Consider the following 12,880-nt stretch of genomic DNA (forward strand, 5'->3'; position numbering starts at 1 on the left):
ATTTGTAAGCTGCCACACAGTCATTTGGGGATTTGTTTGTGCATTTGTCCATGTGGTGTTATCCAGCTAAGCTATATAGACAGATGCATGCCAAAGTACATATATTTCTTCAGTAACACTGCAACATCACATTTCAATTCAGTTGCTCCTGGGAAGATTTTTCTGTACAAATCATTTTTGTGGATATTGAAAATACCAATCAAGGAAAATAGTGGCTCCTATATTGAATGTTTGTCCTCTTCCTGACCTTTTGTCTTATTAATGTCTTGCCCTTGGCTGATTTTATGTTTGGGTCTGTTGCCCCATTGCTCTCTTATACTTCTCCCTCCTTTAGGGCCTTCAAATTGAGCTATTTAAATGATTTGATTTAGCTGTTGGTAACATAACACTTGAGAGTTTGGAAAACAAGTGAGGGTTCATTGCCTAGGAATTTAGTAAAAATTGCAGTTTTTTTGTGTCACTGTAGAAACGTGTAGAAACTGCAGAAATACAATATTGTAGAAAATTCCTGATCTTTTTATTTAGGAAATTTGCCTCCGTCACTTCTAGGAGTATGATTTTTGGCAATTCTTAATCTCCCTAATTCAGTTTCTTTCTTTCTTTCTCTCTTTCTTTTTCTTTCTTTCTTTCTTTCTTTCTTTCTTTCTTTCTTCTTTCTTTCTTTCTTTCATTCATTTAGAAAAGACTATGTTACTTAATTTCACAGGATTGTTGTGGAAATAAATATGATAGTGCTCCATATGACAGTACTTTTTAAGCTTTATAAAATGGTATTTTTTCATTTATTCTTTTTGATTTGGGGGGAAACAGTATATTATTAGGGTTTGAAAGCTGTTGCCTTCTGTATTTTTCTAGGTAGCAGTATAGCAAGTTTGATATTTCCAAAGCTTTGAGGACAAATCACTTTTTTCTTCTACATATTGCCATGTTTAACATCCTATGCTTTCATGTTTCTTCCTCACATTAATCTTATCAGTTGGCTTATTTACAATTTTAAAGTCTGTCCAAATGATTTTGGAATATTTACATCTTTGTGGAATGTATTATGGTGTGAGCAGTGATGATGGAAGGGTGGTATTACTTTTCTGGGGACTTAAAGATAAGTGATTTCTTACAAAATAAAGTTTTAGTAAATGTCATGCAGAAAAGGGCATTCTTTTCCATAAAAAAAAGAGACTGATTTCCTGTAGCTGAACTTCAGGAAATTTTATCTAATGAAGTGAAAATATGTCGGAAAAATATAAATTTAGAAAAGTGGAAAATTTAGAATGTATTTTAATAATCCATTCATCTTAATGCATGGGGGAACTGGACCATGAAAGACTTATGAGACTTCTCCACAGGTACTCATCTCTTTCTAGAAAAGGAGAACAATAACAAATACTTACATAGCATTTACTATGAGCCAGGCACCATTCTAAATGATTTACACTTTTAATACTCTTGAAAACTCTTAAGGTATTATGGTTGCTGGCTTTCAAAATGATGCCCAGTGATCTCCATATCCTGGTCCTCATGCTCCTATATAGTTCCTTTATATATTGAATAGGATTGACTTATGTAACCAATAGAATAGTGAAGAAATGATGATGTATGACTTCTGAGGCTTGGCCATAAAAGTTATTATGGCTTCCACTTTGCTTTCTTGCTTATTCTGGGGTAGCTAGCCACTATGTCTTGAGAATGCTTAAGAAACTTATGGAGAGACTCACATGGGGAGGAATTAAAACTTTCAGCCAACAATGTTAGAGCCATCTTTGAAAGGGATCCTATTGCCTCAGCTGAGTCTTCAGAAGACTGCAAGCTTGGCTTCAGTCTTGACTGAGGCCTCATGAGAGATCCCAAATGAAAATACACGAGCTAAGCCACCGAATTCTTGACCATGGATACTGTGAGATAATGGATACTTATTGTTAAACCTTAAGTTTTGGGGAGTTGGTTATGCAACAATAATAAAAAGATAAAAAGTACAGATTTTGGCACCTGATAATGTTTTTTTTTTTTTTAAAAAGATTTTATTTATTTTTTTCTGAGAGAGAGAGGCAGAGACATAGGCAGAGGGAGAAGCAGGCTCCATGCAGGGAGCCTGATGGTGGGACTCCATCCCAGGCGGGACTCCAGGATTATGCCCTGGGCCAAAGGTAGATGCTAAACCGCTGAGCTACCCAGGCACCCTGAAATGGGGTTCTACCATAAGAGATACTTTAAAGTATTAGAGTGGTTCTAGAAATGAATATAGGACAGATGTTGGAAGTTCTTTAAGTAGGATGTTAGTGAAAGCTAAATACCTTGAACAGACTATTAGTGGAAGCCTTATGGTCTATAAGAAGGCTGCTGGCAAGAGATTAAAGGAGAGTGAAGCCAGTACTATTGGAAACTTCCATAGCTGTAGGTGGGTACTTCAGTACTAGTACCCTGTATGGGTAAGTTCAAAGTTAGAGGATCAGATGCAGGTATGCAATTTTTTTTTTTTTTTTTTTTTTGCTGTAGTTTAATATACCACACTAGTTAAAACACTAGTTTTTAATTAGTTATTTAGTTGGTTATTTTAATTAGTTTAGTTAAATTAACTAGTTTTTTTTTTTTTTTTAAGCCTAGATTACTTTTCACCGTATTTTTGGGAGATATACTCTTGTTTGACAATAAAATAGTGGTCTTTTGACAGTGTCTAGTTCCCAAGGATTGGTCATAACTGTCTTATGGCTTAAGTGTCTCAAGTGGATAAAGCAAACAGTGAAAAGTTACAGCTTATGATGGAGCTGAGTAACAAGACTGCATTACTTATCTTTTAGAGGTTTAGAACTGTGTGGAAGATACTTGGCAAACACTTCAAGTGTTTGCACAGTACAGGAAACAAATATGGAATAATGAAAGGTTTAAGTATAGCATAGTGAAACTTAACTCTGGGGCTGATTCCCAACGGTCTTAGGTCCTAGTTGAATGACCTTGTGGGTGTGAGTCCTGATCTATGAAATGGAGATGATAATAGCTTGTAGGTAGGATGAAGATGAAGTGAGTTAATTCATCATGTAAAGCCCCCAGGGACAATGCCTGGCTTTTATTAAATACTGTGTAAGTGATATCAGTTCTTACTATAAATGGTATAATTTATTATATACACTTTTAGCTAAGTTTTGGAAGACAATTTCTCATAACCAGCAGCAGGATGAAAACTAGGCTAATCTCATCTTTGATTTTCACAACCACTACTATATGTTAAAGTGTTTAATTTCATGCATCTTGAACTTGGCATAATCATGTATGTATGTAAGGAAAAAAATGTAAACCTACCAACCAACAAAATAATGTTACTGGTGTATGTTTTGATTTCTTTGGAAATTAAATGTTATTTTGAAGTTTTCATTTGTACTTACAATAACTTGTAATTTTTGAAAGTCTTAAAATGGTGTTGTTAGAATTTTTTATTAGAGTCATTTCCATTTATATTTTAATGCTTATTTCTTGATAATTTGTGAATTATTGAATTATGATTACTGTATAGTTTACATTTACTTAAAAATTAGTCTGCCTTTCCTGAGAAGAAAATTTAATTTTAAAATTGAACTATATAATAAAAAAGCAGTGATTTAAATAACTTTTATTGTGAAAACATTTAAATGCTTTTTACTTATATTTATTGGTGTGCTTTTTAAAAATTCATAATATTTTAAATAAAGAAGTCAGAGTGCACTGTGATTGACTCAGGAGCTCTAAGAAATTAAGTAAGTTGGAGATAAATTTAAAAAACTTACTGCCATAGTTTTCCTGTCCATCATTTTATTATCTCTTCCTAAGCCTTCTTAGAGTTGAATTGGAAATCATTAGATAGTAAATAGACATATGGGAAGATAGTCTTTCATGAGTTTGGGTTATGTAGAACAATAATTTAAAATAACGAAAAATATTTTTGTTTGAAAATACTTGTGTTTGTAGGTTGTATGGGGAAGAGAAATTTTGAAAAGAGCTTAAATTACATTTACCAACTGGTAAGATATATGGATCTGAAACTGAATTTTAAGGTCAAATCAATTTTAAATCATTTTCTTCCACATATTTTGAGATTGACACTTGACAAGATTTCAGAGGTCGCCATAACTGAAGCATCTGAAGATGATTATGAATATGAAGAGGTAATTTTTTCATTTTAGGTATTTAATCTATAAATTCACTAGTCATTCTTAGGAAACATTCATTCTATTTTGTTTTATTTTTTTGTTTTCCTTAAGAGATGCTAGTTTTCCAAACTTAGTATCAACTATTTAAGAGTGAAGCATGAAAGTTCTATTTGAAAGTTTAGATTGGTTAATGCATCTGGCTCTTTTGGTTTTCCTGTTAGTTGGGCTTCAAATTTCGCTCCTTATCCTTTGCCTTGTGGATACTGACTCCAGACTGTCATTTCGTTCAGCAGGCATTCCCTAATATCCATTCTGCTCTTGGATGGGTTTCCCAGAGTCCCACTATGGGCTGCAGCTCAGATCCCAGGCTTCCTTTCAGCTTAACTATAATTCTGTGTAGTGTAGTTCCTGTCTCAAATCTTCCCTTTAATTCTCTGTTTGGATGGGACTTCTCATTACATCAGAAACATGGCCCATACAGTAGTAGCTCCTAGATGACAGACGCTGTAAGTACAACTGTGGAAGCAAGCCTGGCAGTTTGTGGCTTGGGCAAGTAAAAGAAAAAACAGTAGATAAGCTTTTTATTACTACTAGTAAAATAGAGATAATATGAATATGTGCCACATGAAATTACTGAAGGGTTCATATAAAAGGCATAGAACTGATCAGCACATAAGAAGCACATGGAAAAAAAAAATAAGAAGCACATGGTAAGTATGAACCATCATTATTAGTGTCATAATTAGAATCAATTGCATTCTTCCAAGAGCTTAATATCTAGGCAGTGAGTTTTATTTTTTATTTTTTTATTTTTTAAACTAGAGATTGGCAGTTGCTAGTAGTTACAAAAGAGAAGTAGCCTTACTTTTTTTTTTCTCAGCATAGTTGTTAGACTACATTTGTCATTATAGATGAGAGTAGATGCCCATAAGCTGATCTGGAGTTTATCAGAGGTGACATTGAATGATGTTTACTAGGAAGTCAGAAAGCTTCCTGCTTGTTAGTTATCCATTTGTCACAGAACTTCAGAATAACACGGGGTCTTATATAAGGTATATATTTTTTGATCCATTGTTTTCTGAGGAAAAAATATTTCTGAAATGAAGTAAGGTTGCCTGCTTGCTCTTCCTATCCTCTTTCTTTTTGATTTAGATAGCAGATGACAATTTTAGCATTCCAGAAGGTGAAGAAGACCTGGCAAAAGCAATTCAGATGGTCCAAGAACAGGCTACAGATACTCAGATTTTGGTGAGAATTGAACACAACCTATAGTTTTTGTAATATGAACACAGATTTTTTATGTGAAGTCTTGAAAGTCATTTAATCTTTAAGTTTTACTGGCTAAACTTAAGTTTTACTTAGTAAATACCATCCTGTCACTTGTTGTACCTTTTTCTCTTCTGTGTGTTTATTATCACACTTAAGTAGTCATTTTTATTCTTTTTTTGTCATTTTCTATATCATGGTTACTCTTTCATAACTTCACTAAATGACACCTTCCTTCAGAACTCTGCCTGTTTAATCTCATTGGATATTAAACCAAGGATTTTTAACATTAATGTGCAGAATTTGGTATTGGACACAGATACTAAAATGGGTTTTGTAAACATCGTGGTTTTTTTTTGTTGTTGTTGTTTTATGGAATATTCATCTCACAGGGAGTTCTTAATATGTTACAACATTTTTTTTCTTATCAACTATTTTACTAAAGAATGTGGTAGGGGATTTGTTGTTTTTATTCAGCTAGTCTTTAATTCCTTGAGACAAGGCCAGTATCTCATTCATATTTAATCCCTAACACCTTTCATGGTGCCTGGCATTTGGGAGATGTTCAACAAATATATGTTGAGTGAATATTATATATGAGTTTAAAAACAGTCACATCACTTGGAACATGTATGTGTGTGTGTGTGCACGTTACATATAAGATGTTGATAGGACTGCTAATTTCCATGTGTGAGTAAGAATCATGGCAGTTAAAGGTGGTTGGATTTCTACTTTGAGTGTTTCAAAGTATGTGTATCAGATGTTTTCAGGAAAAGATAGAAAAGAAATATTATTTGAGAAGGCAGTAATCTACCAGATGTGTTGGAACCAATCTACCAGATGTGTATGTACATGCAAATATTAGCACACATCTGTAGAAACTAAAATAGGTACAGTCTCTCTGTCCTCCTTTTCCTCCTGTGTTCCCAATTACTTCAACTATCATCTATCTCATTCTAAATATCATATTCAAATTTATTGACCAGAAATGCAACGGTAGCATTTATTATTGTGTAATGAATGTTTACTTCTAGCCATATTATATCCTTATCCAGTAATTGTATATATTCTTCCACCATAATGCAAAGACTTGAAGGTAGGGATGTTGTATTCTGCTACCGTGGTGTTTTACATGTTTGATATAGGGCCCTGCACATAATCAACATTATTATATAATATCTCTTAAAATGATCATAGGAAAGATATTCCAAATTATCCTACTTGAGTGTTAGAAATTTTGTTTTAAAACCCTAGTCATGGGAGCCTGGATAGCTCAGTGGTTAATTGCCTTGGCTCAGGGTGTAATCCCAGGTCGGGGGATTTGAGTCCCACTTCAGGCTCCCTGTGAGGAGCCTCCTTTTCCACCTTTCTATATCTCTGCCTCTCTCTGCGTGTCTCTCATGCATCAATCAATCAATTAATCAATCAATCTTTAAAAACAAAAACAACCCCCCCAGTCATTTATCAGGAAATTTCTCCCAAATTTGCTTCAATGGATTATTGTTTTGAATATTGTAGCAGCTACTAGTAATTAAGATCAGCATTACATTATGTATAGCACTTTTGAGAAAAACCTTTTAGGGCAACAGGCATTCTTTCCTCATGCATTTCTATGTAACTATTAACAGGTATGTAACATTTACCTGGTATGTAACCATTACCATGTTAAGGAGAAGGAGGAAGGAAAGGCTATTGTTGAGTTTCTATATATGAAAATAGATCTGTCTGTTTAAACAATCAGCAGTTAGATTGGTAAGTTCTTGCCAATAAGAAGAAAATTAAGGCACTCTGGAGACAATGATGCTGTTGATATTTTTAAGTATCTACCTATTATTTGGCTTATTTTATACACTGACTTATGGTGGTTTTATGACTGTCTTAAATTCATATCTCACTTGCTGAAATACCTTTGCTTTTCTGATTCAGGGGTCTGCAAACTTGTTCTTTGGGGTCATATAGTAAGTATTTTAGATTTTGAGGGCTATAAGATGTCTGTTGCAACTTACCTCTCTTATGTAGTATGAAAGCAGCCATAGACAATATGTAAACAAGTGGGCATGGCTGTGTTCTAATAAACTTTATTTATATAGTTAGCTGACCCCTGATATAGTTGATAGACTGACTTCCATTATGAAATGGTAGGATAAACTACTTTGTAGCATATAACTTCTTCTCTATCATAGTGTTTCTAAAGATCAAGGCACTAGAATTTATTATATTTCTTTTTATAATGATAATAATTGAAAGAATTAAAAGGCCCATATGTTCCCCCTTTGTAAAAATGTGTTATATGCTATTGAAAGGACAAGCTGACCTCCTTATTGTTCTTTAGATAATCCAGTCATGCTCTTGCCTCAGGTTATTTGCTGTTGCTATAACTTAAACATGATTGTCTTTCTCTAGGTTTATGCTCAGATTCCACTTTATCAGTGAAATCTTCCTTCATCACTCTACATATATAATAGCCCAGCTCCACATACATATCTGCCCTGCATCTGGCTCTCCCTCCCTTCAGTCTTCTGCTCTTTTTTCTCCCAGACCCTTAGTGCCATCTGCCATATTATGTATTTTTAATTTAGTTATTCGTTTTCTGTCTCCATCTACTTGACTATTAGATGTGAAGACTGAGTCTTACATAGGTATAAATTCATTACTGTTTTATCTCTAGTGATTAAAATCGTTCCTGGAACATAACATTCAACAAAAATATATGAAAAAATAAACATTTGTACCAATAATCAAAGCTTAGTGATGATTTTATATTTTCAAAATAAATAATGACACATTTAAATTTCAGGAGCAGAAAACAGTCCTTCCTTCAAAACAACAAGTACCTGAAGTAATAGAAGACTTTCTCTGCAATTTCCTAATCAAAATGGGAATGACCAGAACTCTTGATTGCTTTCAGTCTGAATGGTAAACAATTATGTAGATAAATAGTTCTCTAAAATGCTAACATGTACACTTATAACTGTCTTAAAGGATTTGAAGTTGTTCAGCTTATGCAAAATGGATGAAATGGATGGAAGCCTTTCTCATCCCCACCAGTGGAACCACAACACACTTTCTCTCACATAATTAAGATGTCAGTTTAAGAGAAGTTTTTATTAAACCTCCTTTCTAAATATTCAAATTTGAGTGATTTTCAAAAATCAAGAAAATGGAATATCTCCTGGGATTATATAATAATACAAAGCTCTTTTATAAAATACTTTTCTAATACATTCTGCATAATTATTAAGGGTAATATTTCCTGCATTTAGACATCCTACCAAGAGTACTACTTCGTTTGCTTTACTTCTAGTGTAATGGCCTTTCTCTGCTCTCACAATTGTTTAATTCTTTTTCTATAAATATTTCTTCATTTAGAAATAAGCAGAATTATATTTTCTTTTTTTTTTTTTTTTTTTTTTTTTTTTTTTTAGAATTATATTTTCAAACGATGTCTAGACACAGATCTTTTTTATAATCGAAAATTTTAGTAACTTATTGGTTATGGAAATCAGCAGGCATCCTGTCTTTATTCCTCTGCTACAGCAGTAATGTCACCAGGCATGTTTTCAGAGTCCTAACGTTCTTAATGAAATATTGAATAATTGGATGTAAAAATATGTTTGAGCCATTTTAAAAGACATTTCATATCATGGAAGGGGATACTATGATATAAAAAATGTTTGTAGTGTTTTGAGACTAAATCCTAATTTTAAATATAAGGAGCAATTTGTAATTTCTACTACCACAACTTTGTTGTAATTTTTATTTGCTGCTTTTTTTGGTTCTCATCTACCAAGACCATGTACATAGAAGAAATAAGTTTTATTATTTTAAAGTGCATATCTAAAGTTAATAAATTGAATGAAAAGGACCATTTTTCATTAAAACAGTTTAGGAAAAAGAGCAAGTTTGATGGTAGAAAAATAATAATGTTCCTATTAAGTAGAAATTGCATGAATGATTTTTATAAAAATGTCCCTAAGAGATAATTACAAATGTATTAGAAAATACATTTTTGTAAAAGTAGGTAGATGATTAATTTACAGTACTAATGAAATGAAAAATTAATAAGGCTCAGTTCCTTTTTTTTTTCTAAGAATATGTATAGGACATGTAGTACTTCCATGTTTGTTCATTCCAAAGTGTGAAATGATTCTCTTTGAGAAATCTGGAACCAACTGTATTTTTAACAAGTGCTTGTTGTTCATATTGTCCTTTTAGATTTAGCAATTTGAATTGAGATAAAACTTCAGGAAACTACAGTGGTATTAGGACTTGTAGAACCCCTATATAAGCATGCCATTTAGTATATTACAATAATCTTAAAGTAAAATTCATATATCTCATTATTACATGGGTTTAGTAAAACTGTGTTTCAAATAATTGTATCCTTATCCCTAGCCATCAGTCAGTTTATAATGAAGTTACAAACTGTAATAAGATTTCACAGTATTGACTCTTTATTTCAAATGACAAATTTTTTGCTTTGATCAGAAACTTTTACTTACTCTGCATAGTAGGGCTATTAGAATATTAAATATATTTTTTAATCATTTTTTATTATAGAGAAAAACGTTTATAGTATTCATTACTATGAATTCATTTGTCTTATAGAACTTTACAAAATGAGTTTTCCTCATTGTTAGTTTATAAAATAGAAAACCTCAAAGTAACCAGAAAACCTGGGCAGTAAAATTTGGCTTGTGGTTTTTCAATCCTCAAACAGTAATTGCAGTAAGCCTTTTAAATCTAAGGTCAGCAAACAAATTTGGCCTGCCTCTTTTTATAAATAAAATTTTGTTGGCACATAGCCATAACCTTTCTTTTAGGTATTGTCTATGGCCACTTTCATGCTATAATAGCAAAGTTAGTCACAGTGGACTACATGTAGTCGACTACTAAGTGATTAACTACATATAGCCCAGAAAGCTTTTTTTTTTTTTTTTTTTTTTTTTGTGAATTCTAAACTATTTTGTGACAATTCACAAAAAGAAATTGTGTGTGTATGTGTGAATGTAATAGGAATTTTTTCTGTGAATCACAAGTGTGCACTGTGGGTTAGCTGTAGCTAACAGAATTTTGTCTTTGTTGGTAAACTATTTTCCCTAACTGTCCCTAAAACATGGAGGAAAAATTCTCACTCAATACTTGTTATTATCTAGGTGACTGTTTCCCTGTCTTTTATATCCTATGTCTCGGGCACCATCAGGAAGGAAAAATAAGCCTTACTCTTATGACTCTATTGATATGCTTACTGAAATTATGTTGCTCTATTTGTCATCTGTGACAATGGGCCTTAAACTCTTCTGGTATATAGACAAAGCTTACGAAAGCCTTTGTACTTTCTCCCTGAAATACATGTATATTCTCCATTTCTGTGTGATTCTAAGTAGTTTATGGACCTTATGGTAAATATGAAGACCATTATGTAATTTTATTGGCAGGTTTCTTGTTGGTAAATTTTATTTCCTGTTCCTAATAGTTAAATAACGATCTTTTTTCCCATCTGAACACTTTTCAGTCTTATTCTAAGTGTGAGGGAATAAAGAGGAAGAAATAAAAAGGCCAGGATATTTCTTTAACACACACACACACACACACACACACACCTGAAACAAAACCAAAAATATCTTATGTAGGGAACGCTGATTTTATTGAGAAATGTATTAGTGTATTTCTGGAGTTTGTAGATTAAGATTCCTAATGATCTAACAGTATTAGAATAGTTTTAGTTTAAAATCATCTTTTATATTTTTACATAGAGTATAGAGATTTTACATGATAAATTATTTTTTAACGTCCTAAGATACATGACATAGTATATGTTATGTTGTATTATGCTTGACTTGTATTTACCATATACTAATTTATTTACATAACATTTAATTTAGAGAAGGACTACATATCACTTTTTTTCTTATCAAAATCGGGCACTGAGGGGGGCACTTGATGGGATGAGCACTGGTTGTTATACTATATGTTGGCAAATCAAACTCCAATTAAAAAATAATTTCTTTAGTGATTTTTTTCTGTGTTAAATAAAGCAAGTTGCTGAAAACCAATTTTATGGTCAGAAAAACTTTATGGCCTAATACTTCAATCAATCCTTACATCTTCTCTTCTCAGATAAGTATAAATCACATTCTAAATATGAATATAATAGTGAATTTATAATTAAATGGTTAGTTTGTTTTATAAATTGTGGCAAGTATTACTTAATTCTATTATCTTAACCTTTTGAATATTCCACAGAGCTTATCTTGCTGTATTTTAATATAAGATATATAACACAACCATATGACTATTAATATGTAATATATTAATAAAATTAAGATTTATAATATGAAAATGCTGATGATTAAAACATTTTTAAACATGTTTAGCTCATCTATAGCTCATCTGCAGGGATTTCTTTGTTAATAACTTTGTAACTGAAAAGTTTTTCTATGTTTATATTTTGTTTAGCTTTATTGCTATATATAATGTATACATAAAATTATAATTAGTTACAAATCTGTAAGTGATTCTCTGATGTTCCTTTTAAATTCACTGAGAAAACAGAAGTTCTGTGACTCCTGCCTCCCTCTCTACTAACCTGTCATGTCTGTTCTTAGGCCTCCTCCTACTCACTTGTCACAGAGGCTGAGTCCTGCATACTGTCATCAAAGGCCAACCCTCCAGTTGTCTCCTGGAGCCTAGCTCTTCTCACCTGCTCCAGGACATTGCTTTGGCAATTGTCCCCTCTCTTTTCTGCTCTCTAAGCTTTTTCCCTTTCTGCTGGGTCATTCCTATAAGCATACAGATATTCAATTTTTATTATATTTTAAAAACGGCAGAAGACAAAAAAAAAAACACGCTGAACTCCACATCTTCTTTTAAGTTCATCTTGACTTCCTAGGCTCCACTTAATAGCATGTCTCCTTGAAAGAGAACATTGCCACTTCCTCATGTTGCTCTGTCATCTCCATGACTCCATTAAAGTTTTTTCAGTGCTGCACATTGCCAAATTTAGTGACTGATCCTCAGTACTTCTGTTCATCCTGTTTGCAGCATTATCACTGTCTTTCAAGTCTTCCTTTTTGGAATACTTTATTCACTTGGTTCCTGAGCTGCAATGCTCTCATATTCACTTAGTACTTCATGACCCCCTCTGATTCTTAGTCTCTATTTAGTAGTATTTCCTTCTCTTCCCAATCTTGAAATAGTCTAGAAACTACATTTCTCTCTTTACATTCACTTCCTAGATGGCTTTGTCCAGTCTTGTGACTTTAAGTAGTATCTGTTTACTGATGATTCCCAAATTTGAATTCAAGTCCTGACTTTTCCCCTGAACTCTGGACATGTATACCTAGAATTCATCCTCACTTGATTGCCTGCTATACATATTGCATTGAGCAATTCCTTAATTTCTCCAACCACCCAATTCCTACTGCACTCATTCCCCCATCTTTGTAAATGGCTGGCTGTTGTTCCACAAGAAACCTTGGAGTCATTCCTTAACTCTT

The 12,880-nt window shown here is 32.8% G+C and overlaps 1 protein-coding gene across 10 annotated transcripts in view; it reads left to right on the forward strand.

The window, feature by feature from the left end:
• Nucleotides 1-12,880, forward strand: part of SPAG16 (sperm associated antigen 16) — a 916,366-nt gene that overhangs the window by 5,592 nt on the left and 897,894 nt on the right. For all 10 annotated transcript variants that reach the window (XM_049106785.1, XM_049106782.1, XM_035710943.2 and 7 more), the window contains exons 2-4: nt 4,084-4,130; nt 5,268-5,363; nt 8,179-8,297. In XM_049106785.1, the coding sequence (XP_048962742.1) occupies nt 4,084-4,130; nt 5,268-5,363; nt 8,179-8,297 (262 nt within the window). The remainder of the gene's footprint in view (nt 1-4,083; nt 4,131-5,267; nt 5,364-8,178; nt 8,298-12,880) is intronic.

This window comes from Canis lupus, chromosome 37, assembly GCF_003254725.2.
Source record: "Canis lupus dingo isolate Sandy chromosome 37, ASM325472v2, whole genome shotgun sequence".
NCBI classification, from domain to species: domain Eukaryota; kingdom Metazoa; phylum Chordata; class Mammalia; order Carnivora; family Canidae; genus Canis; species Canis lupus.